The sequence below is a fragment of the Rousettus aegyptiacus genome, unplaced genomic scaffold, assembly GCF_014176215.1.
Source record: "Rousettus aegyptiacus isolate mRouAeg1 unplaced genomic scaffold, mRouAeg1.p scaffold_m13_p_3, whole genome shotgun sequence".
NCBI lineage: Eukaryota > Metazoa > Chordata > Mammalia > Chiroptera > Pteropodidae > Rousettus > Rousettus aegyptiacus.
The window spans coordinates 57,507,012-57,530,521 of NW_023416306.1; the positions used below are offsets into that span (position 1 = coordinate 57,507,012).

General features: G+C 32.5%; 1 protein-coding gene and 1 pseudogene across 4 annotated transcripts in view; one reads left to right on the forward strand and one right to left on the reverse strand.

Moving 5' to 3' along the window:
* Positions 1-1,117: 1,117 nt before the first annotated feature.
* Positions 1,118-23,510, reverse strand: part of PSIP1 (PC4 and SFRS1 interacting protein 1) — a 34,766-nt gene continuing 12,373 nt past the window's right edge. Inside the window, exons 4-16 of one of the 4 annotated variants that reach the window (XM_016157330.2) lie at positions 22,693-22,831; positions 20,393-20,497; positions 19,631-19,693; positions 15,204-15,300; positions 14,129-14,204; positions 9,722-9,950; positions 8,794-8,912; positions 6,058-6,113; positions 5,386-5,456; positions 5,101-5,202; positions 4,755-4,968; positions 3,479-3,584; positions 1,118-2,697 (exon numbers count right to left, since the gene is read on the reverse strand). In XM_016157330.2, the coding sequence (XP_016012816.1) occupies positions 2,637-2,697; positions 3,479-3,584; positions 4,755-4,968; positions 5,101-5,202; positions 5,386-5,456; positions 6,058-6,113; positions 8,794-8,912; positions 9,722-9,950; positions 14,129-14,204; positions 15,204-15,300; positions 19,631-19,693; positions 20,393-20,497; positions 22,693-22,831 (1,438 nt within the window). In that variant the 3' untranslated portion in view covers positions 1,118-2,636. Of the gene's footprint in view, positions 2,698-3,478; positions 3,585-4,754; positions 4,969-5,100; positions 5,203-5,385; positions 5,457-6,057; positions 6,114-6,839; positions 7,523-8,793; positions 8,913-9,721; positions 9,951-14,128; positions 14,205-15,203; positions 15,301-19,630; positions 19,694-20,392; positions 20,498-22,692; positions 22,832-23,510 lie in introns of those variants that run through there. The other 3 variants (XM_016157334.2, XM_016157332.2, XM_016157333.2) reach the window with 3 other exon arrangements.
* On the forward strand, positions 11,327-11,445 carry LOC118601448 (annotated as a pseudogene).

Sequence of the window (23,510 nt, forward strand, 5' to 3'; positions counted from 1 at the left end):
ACAATGTCTTCATCCCCATGGTTAAAGAATCACATAGCACAGTTTTGAACACATTTCTGCCTATATATAGCAGCTTCTTCATTTCTTAAGGTGTAATTATGGGTTTGCTATTTCCAATAGATCAACCTTTTTCTGGCCAATGGGACAAACTAAGTTGTTAGTGAAGCCCTCACAGAGCCCTGTAAAAGCCTTTACTCTTGTATAAGCCAACTCATCCTGACATCTTCAACCAGGTAAGTGTGTATGAGTACACTACAGTGTATCCTACTATTTGAAACCACAGGCAGGATATAACAACAGATATAATAGTAATTATAAGGCTTAAGGTACTCCAATCAAGCTGTTGACTCACATAAAGTCTGATTTAGGTTCCTTGATTCAGGATGGTACTTCTGAACTTTCTCCAAAGCACCTGGGAAAATTTTCCAACGATTGATTCTGCTGGGCAATGCATAACTTACTTCTTTTAAACATTATTCAATGGTTTAAAAAGCAGCAATGAAATAGTTGTTTATACATATCAAAAATTGGGGTTCGGGGTTTTGGTGGGCAAGGGAGTCTATTTCATTTAAATTCTCTCAACTTAGTGACATACTCAGCTGTAGAGTTTTGACCCAATACACAATTTAAATTGAGCCAATGTTCCTGAAAGTTCTTGACTTTTATGATTTTTTTTAAGAGTTCTGAGCGTACCATACTATGGTAGTTATCTGTGAATCGATGACAAAGAAAAATTTCTTGATATGAGGGTTAAGAGAGAAAGCAACTACTGTGTTTTAACACCACGTAAATTAACTGGTTAAAACAAGGTCACCCTATACAAGCAGACAGATTATCAGAATGCTCCCATACTTATCTCCAGAAACTAAATATTCTGTGGTTCTTGGTAAAACTATATAGATCTCTTGGGTCACCAAAAAAAAAAAAAAAAAAAAAAAAAAAGGAGGGTGAACAAAAAATAACAATTTCTTTATTTTCATAATTTTAAGCTTATTAGTTTCCTTGTCTCCCCAAACAGTATAATTTCTATGACCAAGTTAACTAAGAAATTACTCCCTTGGAAACAAATCCAGAATTCCAACACACTTTTATAAATAGCAAAGAAGTAATTTACTAGTAAAGTTTGATAGAAAAATTCTTTAATCAAAACAAGTTTACATGTTGACACTTATGGCTTAACTAGAATAAATCTGTCCAAATTTTAATTGTACTAAGGACCAAACAGATAAAATAGCAAAAGTTCCCTCAAAATAGTAGGTCCTAAGTTCCATTGTAAGACCTCTCAAAAGCAAAACTCCAATTATTGAAGTAATTCAAACTTTCCATGTATTGATAAAAACAATTATTCGAGAGGTCACAACATACAATGCATGTCACATGCAAACACTGAAATAGTAAAAGCCTTTTCCCCATATTCATAGTTTCAAAACACGAGAAGTGTCTTAGCTACTAAAAAACCAACTGACCTAATCAAAATATCTTAGAAATGTTTATTTGTTAAATTACCCTTAAATTTTGTGTGTTAAACTTGGTTCACCCTAATTTAGTCCATATACACGAATATACAGACTATTAAAAAGTACTCCCTTATCTACTGCCTCAGCACTATTTCCACTTTTTGCAGTTGTCACATGTATGATACAGAAATAAATTCCCTTATGATATAGCCACATTTTCAAATAGGTTAGTTTCCTTATATAGTATTTATTTTTATTTACTGCATAAGCATCATGGATTGTTTCCCAATTAAAAAAATATTACTTAGTGACTTCCTTAATGAGTGTGACTTTTTAAAAAATTCAGAAATGTCTCAAAAATAAACTTTTATCATTCAGTTTTCAGTTTCAGCTACTAGTGCCTAAAAAGGATCTTAGATTGCTGAACCCTAAGACAGATCATTCCTATATACACCCATTCTGTTTTCTGCAGGAAAGTCGTGTGACTTCACTGAATTCCCAGCCACAAAATTACATTACCTTCAACAGTTAACATGAGTTTTGTACCTTGTAGAATTGTCAGTTCAATGTCAGTTGGATATCTAGTTATACAAAAAGGCAATACAGACCACACATTGTTAAAAAGCAGCAGGATAATGTAGCACAAGGTAGACTGAGATTAACCTTAGATCAGAGAAGGGCGTGAGTACTTATATAGAAGTAACATTTTACCTACCATAAAAATGCATAACTTCTACAAAACCCACAAACAGTGAAAAGACAGTCTGGTAAATCCAAGATTTGTAAAAACTGCACAAAACTCACAGTATTTGGGAAAAGAGGAAAGGTTTATACAAGTAGCAGTTTTAAAAATGTAACTTTTCCCTACTATCAATTACACATTAACATACACACACTAATTGAAAATATGCTACAACCAATGTCTGGAAAAGCAGTTCAACATTTCCTAAATGGATTTTCTCCTCACATTTACTGTATAATGTAGCTGTTAATACTGCACAAGTACAATTAAGCAATGTTTAATTATTTTAAACAAAGATAAAGGATTTTCTCCCTCAAAACAAGTTTTAAACATCAAAACCTATGCTTATAAAAATTTAAAACTTTTAGCAGTCTAAATATTCAAATGAAAACCATTACAAACTTCTCAAATATTCTTTATATTCCAGGTATGTTAACCTAGTTATCTAGCGTAGAATCCTTCAGAGATATTTCAGTCTCTCTCTCTTCGCTGGATGGCCTAAAGAAAAGTGGGGGGAAAAAGGTGTGATAACTGGAATTAGGGGAATTTTTTTCCTCAGGAGAAAAAAAAAGACATTAAATCTGGCATTGTTTTTTAAATTGAAAGATTTAAAATTCTTTCAGACTTATTTTTGGTTAAAATATTTGTTTTACCATGTTGTGCCTTCTTCCCAAAATATGCAGTTAACTCAGGGAAGCATTCACGGCTTAGGCCCTTTTCCCATCATATCCAGCTTTAAAATGAATTCTCTTTAAGAACTAAGAATGTCATACCTGTGATACCAGCATATTACAAACCTTAATGAAAAGAGGGGATAGTATCACACACACGAGATTTCTCTTGTTTTAGAATTAGAAGGGATGCTTGATTCCAAGTCCTGATGTACAGTGGAACAAACCAAGACTTGATAACTACAGTTCCATATCTAGTTAGAGTGGGTATTATACTACAGACTAGCCTGTGATTAAGGTCTAATTTTTTTATTATCCTGTTGAAATTCAAGAAAGTGTGGACTTAAGTCATTATTAAAATTGTTATCAGTGAAAGAAGTCCAAATATTATTTTTTAAAACCAAGTTCCTGCCTTGCTCTATTCCCTTGAATACAGTGAAATTAGTTATAACTTAATTTCTACATCTTTTTGATTTGCAACTTGCTTCCTCAATTCAGGAACTGAGTGATCAAAATATAATCCCTTACTACAAATAACCTTGGAACAGCACTGTAATTTAAAAATTAAACAAAAATACACATTACGACCCATTAAAACATGTCCTCACTTTTTCTTACTGCTGGCCTCGTCTTTGCTTTCTTCATTGCTATCTCCATTATGCTGTGGTTGATTACTGTCTTGAGCATCAGATCCTCCATTTAGAGTCTTTGAACCTTTAGGAAGGATTCCAATGAAAAACTGTTAGAGCTTCTCTATAAAGATCCAAAAGTCAAAAAACATGGCCTTGAAGTTTCTAATACTTAATGTATTTTATTTGAAATTACACTGTAATCTTTACGGTAGCTGAGGCACACAATACAAATCGGTGTTACTAAATATATTTATGGGTAGAGGAAACAAATCGTTAATCTGATTATTCCATTTGTTACTGTTAACGAGATACAACTCTTTAGAGCATTATGATTTATTCTAGTTCTTAGAAAAAGTAAAATCTCTCATCATTATTGGTGTTTTAGAACAAAAAATGTCAAAGTATTTCCTAATTAACATGATTTTGTGCCCTATTACTAAATAAACAATGAAGGTGTTCATGTATATCTTATTTCATTAACAAATCTCTAAGAGGACCAGTATCATTCCTTAGTAACTCCTTTTGAACACTGGTTTCTTCATTAAAGCAGCTGCTGCTAAAACATTTAATAACATCGTATTGGGCAAATTGATAATAGTACTAATTGTTTTAAAGAGTACATCACAGATATATCCTAAAATATTTATGGTTTAAATGGTGTATCTAGAATTTGCTTCAAAATAATCTTCAGGGGTGTCACAGAAAAAACCTGATAAGGGTATGAAAAAGCAATGATCATGTATTGATAACTGCTGAAGCTAGGTGGTGGGGGACGTAGGAAGTTCATTTCTACTTCTTTTATGTAGGTTAGAATTTGTCCCTAATTTAAATGAAAAGAGAATAACTGCCACTAGTACAGCTGACCCTTGAATAACGTGGGTTTGAACTGTACTGGTCCACTTATATGTAGACTTTTCAATAAATACTGTCCTTATTTCTCTAGCATACTTTGATATAGTAGTATAATACATATACAAAATATGTTAATTGACTTTAAGTTCTGGGGGAGTCAAAAGTTATATGTGGATTTTCAAATGCAAAAGGAGGTTGTACCCCTAAACTCCACACTGTTCAAGAATCAATTACAATAGTAAATACTACTAGTATTTAACTACTACTATTTAAACTTGAAAAAGAAAAACAGAAGTTAAGATCAAATATGTTACTACCAATTTAATGTCATTAAGGTATTGAGATATATCAAAGCCATTTTTTAAAAGCAGTCTCAACAAATAAATTTTCAACCACATACCTGTTTGTTCCTTTTCTAGCTTTTTGTTTGGCCCTTTCTTCCCTTGATCTTTGGTTTTATTTGCTTCCTCATGCTGTCTTTGTTCAGCAAGAGATTTATTCAGCACTTGTGTGATTACAGAATCTCCTTCACCAACCAAAAACATGTTCTTAAACTTGTTATACAACATCGTAGACTTTTCCATGATAATCTGACTCACTTTGAATCGTCGTATCTGAGAAAACAAAATATACATTCATTATTGTTTTCCTCATGATTGTTTTCCTAATTCATTTTTAAAATGTTACTTTTTAATTAAATGGTTTTGAAGAAATTTTTTAAATCTGCATGACTTAAGATCACTTACTTTTTTCAGTGTTGTAATCATCTCTGTGTGTTTCTGAGCTTGTTGCATTGTTACCTGAAGTGAAGCAAGTTCATCCAAGGCTTCAATACATCTGTTCACATCCTTCATGACAAAACAGTAATTTCATAACTGTTAATTACCACAACCTATATAACTTTCTAAAGATTACTTTTAAAATCTAAAAAGGCAGTATACTAGTAATGGTCCCTTTTACTTTATAAACTCGTGAGAAAATAGGAAGCTATAAAAGCAGCACTATTTTTAAATGAGGTATTAAACACTTACAAGATTATCAATTTTGAGTGAATTTTTTATTTCAGCATGTATCCTTTGAAGTCGAGAATCCATTGATGTTTCTATAAATTAAAATGTGAAACAGTAAATAGTTTTTCCAAAACCAGTATTTCTGTATAATATGAACAAAGTATAATGCATAGATTTGGCAGTTTTTAAAAATGTTCTTAGTAATCTGCCTACATTGCTAAGAAGTTTTCTGCCATTTTTAGTGTTTGGTTTAAGAAAGTAGCATTCACTATATAAGCAAAAAAGCACCATCTAGCTATGTTTCTAAAATAAGCAGTCTGCACCCAATAATATACTCCTCTAGTCCAGTCTTTTAAGCACCTGTTTCATCTTACACATTTAACAAAAATACAAAATGTCTGAAACTAGATTTGTCAAAAATGGGAAGACATCTAGTTTTTGGCATGTTACAAAAAATTTGACTTAATCAGATAATAAACATTAAATTAATAACAAACATGTCTCCCTTAACATGTTCACCTGATTATACTTATAATACAATGCAATGTATATAGACTCAATTAAGAATTTGAAAAAAAGTGTATTTGTAGGATTTAAAAACTAAATGACAAATTTTAAAACCTCTACATAAAAAATTGAGTGTATAACTTCTTATGTATAATTGTATATATAGTAGAAAGTGAAATAACTAACCTCGCTTCTTCTCCACTTTCTTAACTTCTGGCTTCTTTCCTTCATCTTTATTCTGCCTATCAAATGTTAACACAGATATTTCAAAACATTGGAACTTGTGACTGATTACCAAATGCTCACAATCCCTTATGTAAGTTAAAATCTTTTTCTTTAAAATAATAAGTCAGTAGCCAAGATCACAAGGAATTGACTGTAATTATTAGGACTCTGTAATGCCACAGCATTAGAATTAATTACTATAAATATAAGCAAAACTCAAAACTTGTAAAAACATGCTAAAATAAATAATCTAACAATCTAATTTTTCAGTGCCATCACAAAATAATTTTAAGTCATAGTGAAATTTTTTTCCAGCAATAAATAGTGTGTTGTTACAAGACCAATATCAGGGTCAGTGGACAAACAGGAAGAGAATGCCTACAAATATTTCATGAATTCTACATCACACCTATTTTAAAAAGTAACATGTCAAAATAGACTGATTTAATTATTCCCACATCTCCAAAGGGTAGATAAATCTGAGAGGTTGAAGCTGGTTTCAACATTAAGTAGGCTGTTTAAAGATACTATCATATAAAAATGTTTCTGCCAATATATCAAACTTGTGATATTCACTAACATTTCCATACCATTTCACAAATGAAAAGGTACCATATTACTGTAAATCACAAAAATAACCACTGAAAAATGAATTCTTATTAATTTCTAATACCTTGGCTTAGAGTTTGAGCCTTATAAACCAATTCAAATAGACAAGAACAAAAAAAATATCTAAAAATCAGTTGTTTTTTGTAAAAAAACTTTATTTTAAAATTTTGGTTACAGTTTCATTTTTGTTTTCTTAACAAGGCTATGTTTAATCTCTCGATTAAAAAAACAATTAAGATTCTAAAGAATTAAACAACAAAGGAATGTCAAGGAAAGGGCACAACTGCCCCATTCTCTGGGGTATAATAGCTATTCCAATTTAACACCTAACTTCAAAGCAAAATTAGTTTTTATATTTTCTAAACGAAATAATGTACAACCACCATTTATTTCATCTGAGCTTATGCTAATTTTCAAACACAAAGCTTCACTTTAAGCTTGGAAAAAAACAGGAATGATGGCCGACCTTAGTATGTAGTGTGTACCTTACAGGAATTTTTTTTTTTTTTTTTAACAATCATAACACAGTAATAATGCCATTAATGAAGTCCTCAACTTAGAGAATCTGGAACATTCTTCCATCAAAAGGGGGGAGGGGGAAATTCAGTCCAATGAGTCTGTCTCAAGATCTTCATCTCTTGTTTGCTCCACTTGTATTTTCTTTTCAGTAACTGGATTAATGCTTTGAGCCCAAAATGAGATATATTTTTTATTACTGTAGATTACATGTTGTTTGGCTGGGAATACAATACAATAAACTTTATTTTGCATAATGCATTTCACACAAGCTGCATCTGAAATGCTTTACAGAGCAAAACTGTCCAAGTACAAAGTTTTGTAATAACAGGAGAAGGAAAGAAAACACAAATATTAGAATTTGAGAAAGTTACATTCGGAGGACATTCAAAAAGAAAATGAAATACATAAAGATAACTTCGGATTACTAAAGAAGATTTGGGCTAGATTTACTAAGCAATGGCTAATTTCCTCTCTTAATCTGGAGAGTACAAAGTTAAAAAGAACAAACAGTCCAACAACTTTTCAGTGAAAGGATGGAAAAGGACAGTAAGAAAAAATAACTTTAATATTTATAGAAAGTCTAAAGGATTAGAGGGAGTACTACAATTCTAAGTTTTAAATTACTCCCTCAAGCAGCTAAAACTGCTTATAATATCCTCCAAACTAAGAAAGCAGATAGTCAAATGTTATACTTGTGAAGACTTGGCTTACAAATGTACTATAAAATGAAAAAATACAGAATTATTTAAGAATACTCTAAAGAATTTCACTGTCATTAAGTCTGTCTTAGTAACCTAGAGCATGTTTTTAAAATCCCTCCTCACTAAAACAAAGTTTAATCAGAATAATACAAGATGCTCCACAAAGGAAGAAATGTTTTTTCAGAGAAAACTCAAAAGTGACAGTCTAAAGATAATCAGAAAAACAAATGTAATAAACACATGAAGCCTAGCCATCATTGCCATTGCTGTTTTCCTTCCAATAAAATTATTTCATAGACTAAAAGGGGAAAGAAAATCCCCATGGTTAAGTATTATCTCCAAGTATCAAAACTTAAGAGAAATCAGCGTTGAACTTGATTTATATTGCACACGTCTAATGCAAACCCTGTTAGCCTTTAGATTTATTTTTACTGGCTTCTTGGGTTTCCAACTGTGCTTTTGTTCTTTTTGCTGGTCTTTTGGGGGAGGCCTGCTGATATAACAAATAAGGATATTTCTTTTATTCTTTCTCCACTGATACTTAATCACCATTCTGTATTTAAGACTGCACAAATAAATAATATAGAGGATGAAGACATTTTCTACAAAGCCAGTAACAGTTAAACCTTATCTGCACTTTAATTTTAAAAAATTCACAGGGTGATTACCCTCAGTGAATTTCATCCTCTTACTAAGAATGGAGCCTGAAACATGATTATCATCATATACTAAAGATTTTTCCTAACGTATGGGCAAAGTCACATCTTTAAAGGCTTCAAATGTATGAAAAAATGATGCCATTTGTTTAAAAATTTCATGCTAGCTTAAAAAAGAAATCAAAATTTAGAATAAAAAAAAAAATACTTACTGCTCAGTTTCCATTTGTTCCTCTTGCTTGCGTTTTCTATCCGCTGCTTCTTTCTCATGTTGGCCTTTCAGCATATTCCTTCTATGAGCAGTCTGAAAGTTTCTTCCACCTTTTCTCTTCTGTTTTGAGAATTAAGATGGATTTAGTTAAATATATATATATTTTTGAAATCTCAGCATTACGCATGTTGTCGCTATCTAAATTTAACCTTTCCTTGATTTTGGGAATTAAAATCTATTTTCTATACTACTATAAGAGTGATGTCTTTTGCTTAAAATGATGAATGTATACTAGGCTATTTGCTTCTATGCCATGACTTTGAGTTCAGTGCATGTTTACTGACAAGTCTACACTTCAACCTGCACAATTAAAATTGTTCAGCTTCTAAAGTATTAAGTAATCATATAAAAATTAACAGTTCTACAAAACCTGGATATATAGATCCCCAAGGGTACACACGGAAAAAAGATGCACAGCTTTAATGAAATTCTTGTTAAACAGTGGTGTTCAAATTACCACTGATAAAATGTACACTTAAATAGGCCTGAAGAATGGTACAAATTTCGCGGGGGCAAATAACAAAAATGTACATATAAATGTACCTCTTTTACATGTTTCTACTGGTCACAGCCCATTTGGCTTAATCTCTACTTTCCTAACCTCTTCTATGTAGGTGGGGTTATTAGAAGTTGATTATATTACATTTACTATCCATCCATATCATAATTCTGAAAAGCTAAGACAAATTTAGAATGTAAAATGAAGTTTAAAATATGCTTTTTTAACACAACTAATTCAGAAAGGGAAATTCAGTTTAACTTTTAATCATATTTATAGACTTTCACAAAGATACTGAATGTTTCATAAGATTAAGAATTACATAGTAAACTAAAATTAGAATATTTTATTTGATATGTAAACATTCTACCTTTTCACCCTCTTGATCATCTCCTTCTTCTTCAGAATCGGAGGTTGATGTGACCCCCGTTTTAGCTAAATTTTTCCTTTTTGATTCAGTTTCTTTCTTCCCCTCTTTTTTATCTGGCTCTTTTCTTGGCTTATCTTCTTCCTTCTGGCCTTCTTCATCCTTTTTAAGCTGCTTTTTAGGTTGTTTTTCCTCTTGCCCTTTTTTCTTACTTTTGTCTTCTTCAGTTACCCTATTTTAGAGAGTACAATAATGGAAAATGAACTTTTATATATCATTAATACTTGTCATTCAACCATATTCTCCCAGTCAACAGAATAAGTATTTCAGATAATAAGCTATAATGTTATTTTAAAGACAAATTTCAAATGTTTAAGTAAAATATAATGGAGTGTATTTTTTATCCAATCATAGAAGTAAAAGAACATCTTTGAAACAAATTAAAAGATACAAAAATTATAGTGGCACTGGGATAAGAGAAAAGTGATTCCTTCCCCCCCTTTCCCAGATTTTTTGTAATGTGACTCAATCACTGAAAAAAATATCAAATATTATCTTTCTTGCCAAGGTACTATTGTCTTGACTCTGGGGATATGACAGTGTATAAGATAGTTGAGATCCCTAGACCTTATGGAATTTATAGTCTATATCTAATAAATTTGTTTAAAAAGTAGACATACTGGAAAAATATAATCACAGACATGAACTGCATATGGTCATTTTAGAAATCAAAGAAATATTGTTCTTCACAAGAGGCTCCCAACTTACACATATAAAATATACGGCCAGTCAAGCATAATATCAAACAGTGCTTAACTCCCTAGCATATCTCAGCATTCTCATCAGTTCTCAATTGCACAGACATCACTAAAGAAGTCACTATTGAAATTGCTCAGTCATCCTAACATTACCGCTGGGTAGTATTTACACGAACTACTACAGCAAAAGTAAATGAGTACTTATGATAACAGCTTAGAAGAATGAAATGATGCTAGTGCTTACCACATAAATACTTTTATAGGGTGTGTGCGTATATTCGACTAATGCGCAAATAAAATACAACTACAAGCTTCAATGAGTAGTTTAAAATCTAACCCCTTTTTACTGTTCAAAGAATTTCACTGAAATTTTCACAAATTATTGTATAATGACTTCAGTGGATTTGAGAGCTGGAAGGGACCTCAGATGATACAGTCCAGCCCATTCCATTTGACCAATGATAAAAGGTGGTGCAAAAGATCAATAATTAGCCTAGTATATCAATTCCAAATCCACTGGCCTCCTACCAGACCAGTGCTTCCTTGAACCCTCAAGATATTATTAAATTGGAAGAGAAAAAATTCGCTTTTTATCTCTTTAGAAATTTTGTCACATTACTATCATGGGTATGCTTATTTTCAAATGTCATATGAGTTTCATCCTTTTAACTGAAATAAAATCATTTAACTTCAAGATTTCCACGAATGTAAATATGTTGATAATTTGAGATGGGAATAGAGTCAAATATAAAAAGTACTTCCCAGACTCCTAACAGACACCGACCAATTACCTCTCCCCAAATGTTACCCCGCTATGGAAGGAAGCAGATATTAAAAATACAAATAACCAGTTTATGGCCATGCTACCCTGAACAAGCCGGATCCTGTTTGATCTCGGAAGCTAAGCAGGGTCGGGCCTGGTTAGTACTTGGATGGGAGACCACCTAGGAAGACCAGGTACTCTAGGCGTAAAAAATAAAAAATCAAGGGATAGTAAGCTGGCAAGGTCCTTGCCATCTGTGAGGTCAACCAAGGGTTGCCTCACCTTAAAATAAAAATAAAATAAAATAATAAAATAAAATTACAAATACCCTTTGACCCAGTAAATCTGCTTCTAGCAATGTATTCCAACCAGTACATTTGCACATGTACAAAACAAGATTATTTCTTGAACAGTATCAGAGAATTCCCACAAACATAATAATCACTACTTGCTACAAATAAGTTTTCCCAATGGTCCTCCTTACCATCTTCCATGAAAAACAGACTGCCCTATAGTGATGTTTCCTTTTTAAAAGGTCAAGTTACAACAGGATAACAGTTTTTGTAAATACCTTTAGCTTTATTTTATGTTACCATAAACAAAACTAATGCAAACATACCCCAAATATCTCAGTGCCTTGTTAACATATTTCTTTACATGAGGATTTATGAGATGGTTTCAGTTCTGGGCTTATTCCACTGTCTTGGCATTTCAGGACCCACTGCAAAGAAGCTCACTGACAGATACTTTGTTCTCAAGGTGGAGAGCAGAAGTTTCAAAAGTTTATATAGTTCAGCTGTGCACTCCACTGAGTTTGTGCCCAGATACACAGCTAAAAGTAGCTATTGCCAATGCCCACCTTACATATAGTATGAATGAATAAAACAGTAAGCTATTGCTATTTGGGGGTTGTGCATCACCTTAGCAAAAAGCTGACTAATAGAGAAATCTATACCAGTAACAAAAACCTGAAACATATGACACTGGCTTTAGAGCTGGGAAATTGAACTCTAATATACTATTACAATAGGAAAAACTGTCACATGCAGTAACTCTCAAGAAAATAAATTCAGTGAACTTCTGGCTTTGGGTGAAACGGTTTCAGGATAGAATGCTGGCATTTTGAGTTGGCTATTATCATGAAAAATTTGATAGGGTACTTCAAGAAAAAGACAAGTTCAAAAATTAGGAAGACAAAGGAAGAACAACTTAAAAATTCAATGTATTTCAGTGTTGAAAGTCACCTCCATCCTGTAAAAAGATTTTCAGTTTCAAAGACTGGGGTCAAAAATCCAATCACAGGTAAGCGGCCAGCCTTTCCTTAAGAATTTAAACTAGGCTACCTGGATCCTTCAAATGGACAAATGGTTCTAGGAAAATGACTAAGCAGTGGTTTCTCAGGAAAACCCACAAAGTGCCTGTAATTATAAAAAGATAAGCATGTCTGGGAAAGTCTTTTGAGTAAGACTATTGCACATGAAGCTGACTAGAATGAAACACACACAATGACAATAGCCTACATTAAAAAAAGGTAATGGACACCTAAAAAGGAACCTATGGCTCCCAAATCTTTAGTCTGAAAGCAAAATGAGAGCTGTTCAGCTGATAAGGAGGATAATATTCTCCAATGACCTTTTTAGATGCAACTAAGGATAATGAAATCGTGAACTCTCAGAAGAATTAGCCAAAAGCCGTGGAGAGAAATGGACTAGGAAGATACTGTCTGGAAAAACAGGCCCAATCAAGGGAACATTCCTTATATCTAAAATAAGGGGATCTCACAGTATGTTCCCAGCATAATTTCAGATTGCCAGGGAACAATGTTGTGTGCTTCTTAAACCTCTCCATTCCAAATGGGGGTATTCATTATGTGATATGTCACAGATCTGCATGTGTGTATAAAGGGGAGAGAGGAGCATATAGCTTGTGTTTTCAGTTCCTTCATCTCCAGATCAAGGCCTTATGTTGATCATGAAAATCCTAGACTTTGTGCCTGATGCCATAATTAGATAAGACATCTAAGGGATGAGATGAGTGCAATTTATTTATTATGTATTACAACAAAAACAAAACTCACCTGCATGTGTACCTCACCTTCTTTATTTCACTACAGTAGTTAAAACTATGTTGTAATTCTATGCCACTATTTTAAGAAAACCTTAACAGCTTGGCAGTAAAATAAAACTCTTAAGTATATTTTTGTCGAAGAGCCAACCCTTCAGTGTTCTGTAACTAAAACTTCCTTTAAAAATGTTTCATTCAAAACATTGTAAATCCATTCTTAAATGACATATTTACTTGAGCATTCTCTAAAAAATCTATAAACACGATAGGTAGAAAAGGTTTTGCCATCTTTGTCTAACTATACATTCCTTTTGATGAAGTTTCTACACAAAAAAGACAACATAGAAAAAAAAAACACTGATCATTTTGTTGATAACTAACTAGCTATTCCAAAATACTTTAAAATTTAAATTTTACCATTATAAAAATAAAATAATTTTAGCATTATTTTAAAAGTTATTTCAGAGGAGCTAAAGTTTGTGGAAATTGCTTCAAAAATATTTTGTCAAAAATATTTTTGACAATATTTCCCTATTACAGATTTTACCCTGTATTATCTAAGTATCTTTATATCCTGATACACCAAGAAAATGTCTTATTTAGATTAATGAAGTGATAATCACATCAGATTTTTTGATTATCAATTTTCAATTTTTACTACCTAATAACTAGAACAGGTTTTCCCATAATTTTTAGAAATACAGATGAGTAATAACAACTATCCTATAAAATGAAATTGGTAAAAATGCAAAGAGATTTATACATATTTTAAATTCAAATGTCTCATTTATTGCATAAATAATCATACATTAGAAAAGAACTCACATGTCGCTCTCTGAAGGACAGGTCTGTTTTACCATTTTGGGTCTGCCTCTTGGTTTTGGAATCTTTACTTCTGTAGCTAACATTCACAGGGGGAAAAAAAATTCATAACTACCAGCTTTACCAGACTCACATATAAAGATTACAAATTATTATATATCGAGCATTAGTATGGTTCATTAGAGGTACCATTATTTTAAGTTTTAAAGATAATATTCACCCAATGGTTCAAATGAGCAACAGAAAATTTGAAGAGGTGGATCAACAGAGTACTTCTTAATTTCTCCTTAGAATGACTGAAAGGGCTAAAGATCCATTCTTCACTTGAGTTTTCACATGAATATAATAAAATGATAGTAGCACTTACATTCACTATGAATGTATATATAATATCATATGTATATGTACATTTACATCTTTGAAAATTTGTATCAGAATTCACTGAGTGTTCATTAATTTGACCTATTATAGTATTAAATTCTAAAATAAATTCTTGGGAGGTTCTCCTTTTTGGGGCATTCATAGACTCCTATTATGAAGTAGATAAAAATTGGCTCTATTTTTTGTTAATTTTATTTTACTTTATATTAGTAGAGCCTTGCAAACTAGTTCCAATTTGCTAATTTAGGAAAATACTTTAAATGGGCAACGCTGATGATAGCTGTATACTGTAAGGGTCCTAAAAAAGAATGCAAAACTTAAAATATTAATGGCTTTAATTTCTAAAATGCTGTTTCTTATTTTTGCTATAACTGTTATTTGGGAAGTTTATGCTTTCTAATGTGAGAGGTAAAATAAACCCATCACTCATAGAATTTAAACCTTACCACAGCCTCATTTGCCGCTGTTAAGAGAAAATACAATAGGGATAAAACAAAATGAAAAGTCCCAAGCAATTATTTCAAATTTAAATACTTCATTACACAAAGCAGAAACCAAGTTTATCTTCTTTGAAATTTGTATTTAATATTAGACATAACCATCTGCCTGTCCAACTATTCCAAAGTATCTGAGCACAACCCTTAAATGTATTGGAATATTAATCATAAGCCAGAAATTTAAACATTAACAATCCTACCTGCAGGTCGTCCTCTTTTAGGACTCACTTTTAGATTAACAGATGCTGTTGCTGTTGTCACTACTCCTGCCTCCTCGGTTTCTACTTGCTTTTCTGCCTGAATCACAAAGATTTAATTAACTTACTTAGCAAACAGTAGGCATTCCAAGTTTAAGTCAATGGTAAAACTATACAACTTTAAGATAACAAATCCAAGTATAACATAATTTCTATATGATCTTCATTACTTTCAAGTCAACTCACAAGACTGACATCCTCAAACTTACCTTATAATTCTAGTGAACAATTCTAAGAAACAAAACTTCACTTTTTAGGTATTCTCAACCTAAAAAAGTCATTTTAAAAATAAAGGTAATATTCTGATGCAAAATGATGACCAAAGCATAATGTAATTACACTGTAACAACCCACGCATTGCTCATAAATGTACTGTATCTAAAAATGCTAACTTTATATTGTGTACTTAATAAAACCTAAGTTAATATTCTAATATTAGAAATGGCAAAAAAGTTAAGTTGCTGATATTTCTTATTTTTTAACTTTGTTAATATAATCCCTTTTTATTTTTGAACTGAGACTGAGATCTGCTGTTCTTCTCTAGGAGTTATTCTTATTTTCCAAAAAGAGAACTACCATGTAGAGAAAGAAATCCCAATGACCCTTTGCAAACTATAGTACCCCTAAAGAGACAATAGCCCCAAATGATAATCATTTTAACTGATCCAAATATTAGAGTAGAACAAAGGTTAAGAACCTCTAATTAGAAAGAAGTGTAGTCCTGATCATAATGGAAAAAGGAGAACAGTCAAGAGAACAGGGAAGTGTGAGAGGACCACTAGGAGCTGCTTCCCTTCTTCCAATCATTTAGAATTCAGCATAAACTAAATCAACAAAAATAAATGCAATAAAGCATGCAAAAACATCCACAATCCAATTTTATTGACAACAATTGAAAAATTTTAAATTAACAATCTGATTTGCAAACCTTTAAGAGATAATGCTGGTATTTCTAAGAATGTGGAGAATCATTCTTATATTGATTACTGATGATCAGTAATGTAATGATCAATAAGTTGGTAACACCCTTCTGAAAGAATGTTATTATGAATACTGCCCATAAAGAATATGTAAATCTGACTCAGCAATCCCACTTCTAAGAATTTATCCATAACTTTTGTTATTTTTTAAACATTATTTTTACTTGTATAATTGTAATATAAAAATGCATGTTTAAATCATTATTAAAAGTCAGTAAATTCATCTAAGGTACCCTTTGAATTGTTTTCATTTGCTCCTTAAACATTAGTCCAGGTTGTATTTCTAGAATTTTGAGAATTTACAGACCACCTACCCCTACCCCAATCCTGATTCAATAGACCTGGAGTAAGGCTGGCAGCTAGTTGTGTTTTTAACAAGCTCCCCAAGTACCAAAGATTGAGCACCCAAGATTGTAATTAGAGCTCTTTTCCTGATGAGGCATTAAGAGGGCAAAAGTTTTCTAAAATTCAGTTCAAATTGATAAGCGTTTCAGTGCAAAATAAAACCTGTTCACTTACACCTTCTACTTTTGCAAATAAATCAAGACATCAATTAAGAATTATAAATGAAATGGATCTTCTGAGGAGAAACCAATAAGAATAACAAGCTCAGAAGTAACTAATACAACAAATAAAAATATATTAACACTAATACTAAGCAAAAAAGCAGCCCTGCCATGGACACATTTTCCTATGTCAAAATCATTCAAGTCAAATCCATTTCTTATGAAAATAAAGAGTAAATATTTCATCCAAAGACTATTATTTTAAATATACATTTAAATATTTCATGTGCAAATATTCTTACTGCAAATTAACTTCTTCCATATTTTACTTGATCTAACTGAAACCACTAACCCTGACACATTTTCTCCCCATTTTTAGCTCTATTCCCTTTCATGACCTTACCTAAAAGCCTGACACTGACACACTGACACACACACACACACATACACCCCACCCACCCCATGGGACTAGTATTTCTATGCATGCTCAAGCCCTCTGCATTTTGCTGCACCTGTCCTACAAATCTCCATACTTTCCCTGCTCTATTATTCTCTGCTACTGAGCCCTGCTGAAAAAAATTATAAAAAATGCATTTATTTTATGCATTCTCCATTGGGATCTCAAAGCTACCCATTAATCCTTTACCATGTCTGACCCCCATCTTCCCCTTGACTTATATAAACTTCCAATCCTTTCTTCCCACCTTATACCATACATACAGTCTTGCTTTGAATTGAGTGCGGGAGAAAGGAAAAACAGGCCAGCAGGATGGAATTCCCTTAATATCCTAATTTCCAAGTCTCCCCCCACCTTGCCCTTTAATGTTAAAAAGGATGAAATGTCCATCTCCTTCTTCCTGGTAAGTCAGTTCCTTCAAATGTGCCCTTCTCATTCAGCATGTCCTTACATACAATAATTTATAATCTTTCCATATCTTTGATCTTTCCTAGTTTTTCAAAGAAAAAGTGTTATCTCCATTTTTTCACTTTATACACTCCCCCTTAACCATGCAAATCCCTGCTGCTACAGTAGGCTTTCTCTTTCCCTTCAAAGAGTAACTTTAATATTTTATTTACCAATACACTTATTAACCTGTCCTTACACTTATTAATCTGAACTTAAAGTATCCCGGGGAAGCCTAATTGTCACATATCATACTAGAACCCCTCAACACCATGGCACTACTGACAACTCCCTCATTCTTAAAATTCTCTCCTCCCTTTCAGTATTCTCTTCGATTTTCTGACAGTTCATTCTTAGCAGTAATTTTACAAAGCAACCTTTTATCTCTATTATATTGCCTCAGGATTCTCATTTCTGCATTCTTCCCAGTAACTTTCTCCCTTGACTACCTCATCGGTATTCATCTATTATTCTATCTTTATATTGGTGATAGCGTCTTGAACTTTTACGTTTGCCCCACTTGGTGTCAGAACAACATGCATGTGTGTGCGCGCACGCACACGCGCGCGCACACAAACACACACACACACACCCTCAGTCTAATTTCCATAGGTGTTTCACTTCCTCTTGCCTCTGCACCCTAGCCAACATCTCCTGCATTCTCAGTATCTAGTCATCCAAGCTAACACCTTAGAGGCATCCTAGATTCTTCCCCACTCCCTTCACATCCACTTCCAATTATCGACTTTACCTCCTAAAGTGCTCTTAAATCTAAAAAGGAACAAAACAAAACCTGCTATAAAGTTCCTCTTGCCCGTCCAATCTCATGCTAACACCCTGAAAGACTTTTCATAACTTAGTTGCCAAGTCATTATTATAACTCTCCACTTAGAACTCTCTTGGTTCTATGTATTTACTATCTGTCTCAACAGAAATGTTAAGTTCAATGAGAACTGAGACCTGATCTTCCTTAGTCACTGCTCAATCCTCTGCCTGGGCCAGTGAAATTACAAAAATTCTAAATGAATTAATCAGTGAACTGGTTTTACCGCGCCGATCCAATCCCCATCACTCACACTGCTTTAAAAGAGGAGGCATCTAAAATTTAAAATGATTCCATGGCTCCCCCATCACTTCTCTAAGTTCAAGTTATTCAGGATAACATCAGGTGTTTTGTACCCTTTTCCCTGTAACTTTACGGTCTGGTAATACTGAAATGCAATACTTGAAATGAAATTTTCTCTACACCTCGGTATACACTGTTCAAATTGCCTCAGCATGTCCTTCCCCTCCATCTGGCCGACAAAATTCTGCCTTTTAAAATCTTGTTATAGTTATCATAGCCCCTTCCACACATACCCTACAAGGAATTGAAAGCCACCATAATTATTTGTTTTCCTATTTTACTTCCTCATGAGATACCGAATTCAGTATTTTCTGTATCTCTGGCTTATAACAACAGTCTCAGACATAACACGTTAGAAAAAGGTATGATGAACAAAATTTCATATAGGAAAGGAGGAATTTACATTAATTAAAAGCATACAATGTACCTAGTCTTAAACTGTCACTCATTTCAAGCAGCAATACTGTGAATAACATAATAATGGGCAACACTTACACAGCACTTACTAATACCAGAATTATGAATATTACATGTGTTATTTAATCCTCTCGACGACTTTATGAGTATATATTATCCATTTTACAGAGATAAATTTAAGACAGCATCATTAAGAGGAAAGAAAATTGGTGCAGTTTACTTCCTTACCATTCAACTTTAAGGGTCTTGTATCGCGCTAAGAAAAGAAACATAATTTTGATTAAGTAAACATAACCTACCCTTTAAAAAAAATTAAAGAATTTAGCGTAAAAGGCCAAATTTAAATTAAATGGTTAAGGTTTCATTATCTCTACTCTTCTTTAATCCACCTAAATTAAAAATTATTTTAAGATCCCTCTGGTTACTAGTAAAATTACCTTTCTCTTTCTCCCTCTTCTGGCAGCTTTTGGCGTGGTTATGTCGATTGCTTTAGTCATATCCTAGAAAAAAATACAGATGAAATTGAATAACTTTTGCCAAGACTGAAAAATTTCTTAAAAAGTCATAGCATGATTTACTAAAAGTACTAGGGAAATTTGTTTTGCTTCTCCAACCTTTGAAATTATAAACATTAAAATTCTTAACATTATAAGGTGAAAGTAATAGCCAGTATCTTCACCTTAAAAAAAAAAAACCTTTCCTCTGCCAGATCAAATATAAAAGTCACAGTTGCTAGTACACCGGGAAGTTTATATATTTAAATTTATAGCAGAGAGTCCTGAATTTTAGGGTTGCAAATTTTCAGAGGTGGCTAGGACTTTGGACATCATCAATAACCATTTCATGAGGCATAGAAGGGCTAAATGAGTCTTCCCCACTCAAGATAATCAAATACAGAATTGGAAATTAAGTCTAGGTTTTTAAAAATTCAGTTCAATGCCCTTCCCAGTACACTCATCCCACAGTACCTTGCTTTAAAAACATTCCTACCAGTAACCCACTCTTCTATAGCTGGACCTATTTTGCACAGCAAAATTAACTTCAAATAAAAAAGTCCATGCATCAAGATGCAGAAATTATTTCCTTGTTCATTACTCAACTACTCTAAAGACTACTTTCTACTTTGCATCAAAGGAGCAACTCATTTTACACTTTTTTTCCTTGCAATAAAATGGGTTTAGAATCCAAGAGAAACACACCTCATTGCTGCCTTTTTCTTCATGGTCAGTATCTTCCTTTGAAACACTAGTTTCTTTTTCTTCAACTTCAACATCAGATGATGCATTTGATTGTTTTGCTGATGCCTATGAACAATCAAGTCAATTAATTTCACAAAGTAAGATTTTACCAACTTAAAAACTTTTTACCAATGAAAAATCAAAAGCCTGTTTGTAAGAAAGTTAGAAAAGTACCCTTATTTTTGTCCATAGGACACTTTCAATATATACAGTTTAAAATGCTACTATGTTTAGTAAAGTCCTATAAGGGATTGTATTCCTACAATTGAACATATATAAGTGCAGAGAATCAAATAGTGAGGCCTGAGGCCGAAATGAAAGTACAATTACAAAGAATACTATTCTGATGCTCTAACCAACAAATACCAAACAAGATACAATATAAGTTCATTTAGAATAGCACAGACCTGGGCTGTATTCAACTACTGAAATATTCTGGAGAGAGCAGTCTATCTATGTACTCTAAGACAAACAGCCTTAGCAAAGGATATATATCATAGCTTTATTTAAAGACTTTGATATATATTTCGAATTTACTTTATTTAAAATGCAGATTCCCAAGGCTCAAACCTAAGTGATTCTGATTTAACAGGTACTGAGTAGGAGTCCAGTAATCATTAAATTTTAAAAGTACCCCCAGATGACAGATACTTATGCAAGTGATCTAGGGGCCCTAGACTTTCATGACACCAACCAAAAGGATGAGTAATGAGGCAACAAAGTACACTCTGGGAGGTGAGGGTAAGCACAGATCTAGGTGATAGCATTATAATACAAAAAAACTGTGTCCATTTTTAGCCCTGTTGGTCCCTTAGGCAAGTTTTTTTAAACTGTAAACTCATTTCCTCTTCCATAAAAAAGGGCAATGCTGATAAACCGCAAAATTATTATAGTTATAACAAAAAAAATGTAAAAATGCCACACAAAGTATTTAAGGTACTAGTAGATATTTTTATAAATTATGATGGCCTTTTTTTTTTTTCTCATTTATATAAGTTTGGGCATCACTGCTTTTCCCAAACTCTAGGAAATGCACCACTGGGGACATATTTGTGCCAGGAACACTAAGTACATCACATCAGCACAATCATTCATACTTTTGTTAAAGACATAAAAATGTTGGGTTTCGTGCAACCTACCAAAAATTTCATTGTGAAATGAGAAATTTCAAGTATATATGGTGAACACTATTTGGAGATAAAGTAGGTAGATAGGAACAAAGGATAGGGTGACCATGCTGGGCAATATGGAGGATGAAAAAGACCTTGAAGGTACAATCACTGGACACACAATTCAAGTGAAGTTATAAAATGTTAGTTTCAGGAAAACGATCAATTGTTTCTTTGGACTCCCTTTACACAGTCAATGCAATACTGATATGAAACCATTCATCCATTCTTCCAGTCATGCAATAAGTATTTAGTGAATATCTATTCTACCCACACATACAACAATGCCTGGCACACAGGACATATGACTTCTTTGTTCACAGAGCTAATAATTCTGTGGCAGTTAAGACAACTACAGAAGCAATTATGTATGGTATAGTATGATGAGTACTGTAACGAATAAGTCTTGGATGGTAAAGAAGATGCTTAGGATCATCTAATGCAGTCCTGGAACATCAATTTAAAACTTTAAATGTTCCACATAGAAAAGCATCACAAAGTTCTCAAAGAAAAAGCAGGGCGCATGCAGAGACCTAAAAATATAGAGAGAGATTTAAAAGTACAAAGCTGCAAAATATTCAGTTTGTTGCTATCTCCTTCCTTAGGTTTATTCATACTCTTTCTGGTGTTTACTACAAGTCTAATATAAATGAACAAAAGCTTTGGGTGCATGAAAAAAAAAAAGGAGGTATATAGCTAATCTTCTAGATTAAATATAATTTGCACAGTGCTATAAGTACTTTTGTCACATATTTAATTTAACCCATGTGAGGAACATATTCTAATAAAATTTCATGGATATTAAAATTAAATAAGAAAACACTTCAAATTATCAACCTGAAAATAAGAGAATAGTACATATGGCTTTAAATCCAATTATACATTAAATAAACTCTCAATCAGAAGGAGTTAAATAACTGACTATATTCTAGTCTTCTGACATCTGTTTAACCATGCAGGTAGTGTTTTCATCAGTTCATCCAGATAAGAACAATTTAATCTGAAACTTACAAGACTCTTAAATATTTTCCTACAGCTAAAATTATTCCTCAAATACATAACACTAAACTAAATATTATGAAGATGACGCACCTGTTGACTTGAAAATTTCACTTTCGGATTGTTATCTATCTCCCATAAACCTTCATTAAAGCCTTTTCGTTTATTTGGTTTTCCGTACTTTTCCTTATTTTCTGAGTAAGGAAATATATCCTTTGGGCCTAAAAAAGCACTAAAAAAAGGAAAGGGGGAAAATATGAGTGTAAAGCAATCTCAGACATATAATAAGTTATTAAACAGCACTGCTTTATGATGCGATTATCAAAAATTCTTAATGTAAAATGCATTAAAATTGTTCATAAAAAAGGTAGACACAATTATATTTAATTCCAAATACTTTTATTAAATTCAACTGCAAGCTCCATAATCCTATTTTTTTTAAAAAGTAAGTTGCACAACAATGTGAATGTACTTAATGCCACTGAAATGTACACTTAAAAAATGGTTTACATGGTCATTTTTGTGTATACTTTACAGTATAATATGCATAAAAATGGGAAGACACGAATGCATTAATCGATACATTTAATGTACTCCAAATGTAATTTTATTTCAAAGTAATTTGGTGTATTCTACAATTCATAAAACACTGTCAATAAGATAATTACTATATGTATGTGTTTTGTATTTGTATATATACAAGCAAATTTTTTAATGTGTTAATAATTTTACTTTATTAAGGATGAAACCAGATGTTATAACTGGTTCATTTATTCATTCATATACTCACACATACATGCAAGTCAATTCTTGTATTTATGGTAATTATGTTCTATATAGTCATCGCAAATTCTGAATTAGTGGATACTTCACTACTGGCTCCAGGAGAAATACAAGGTAGGTTTCCTACG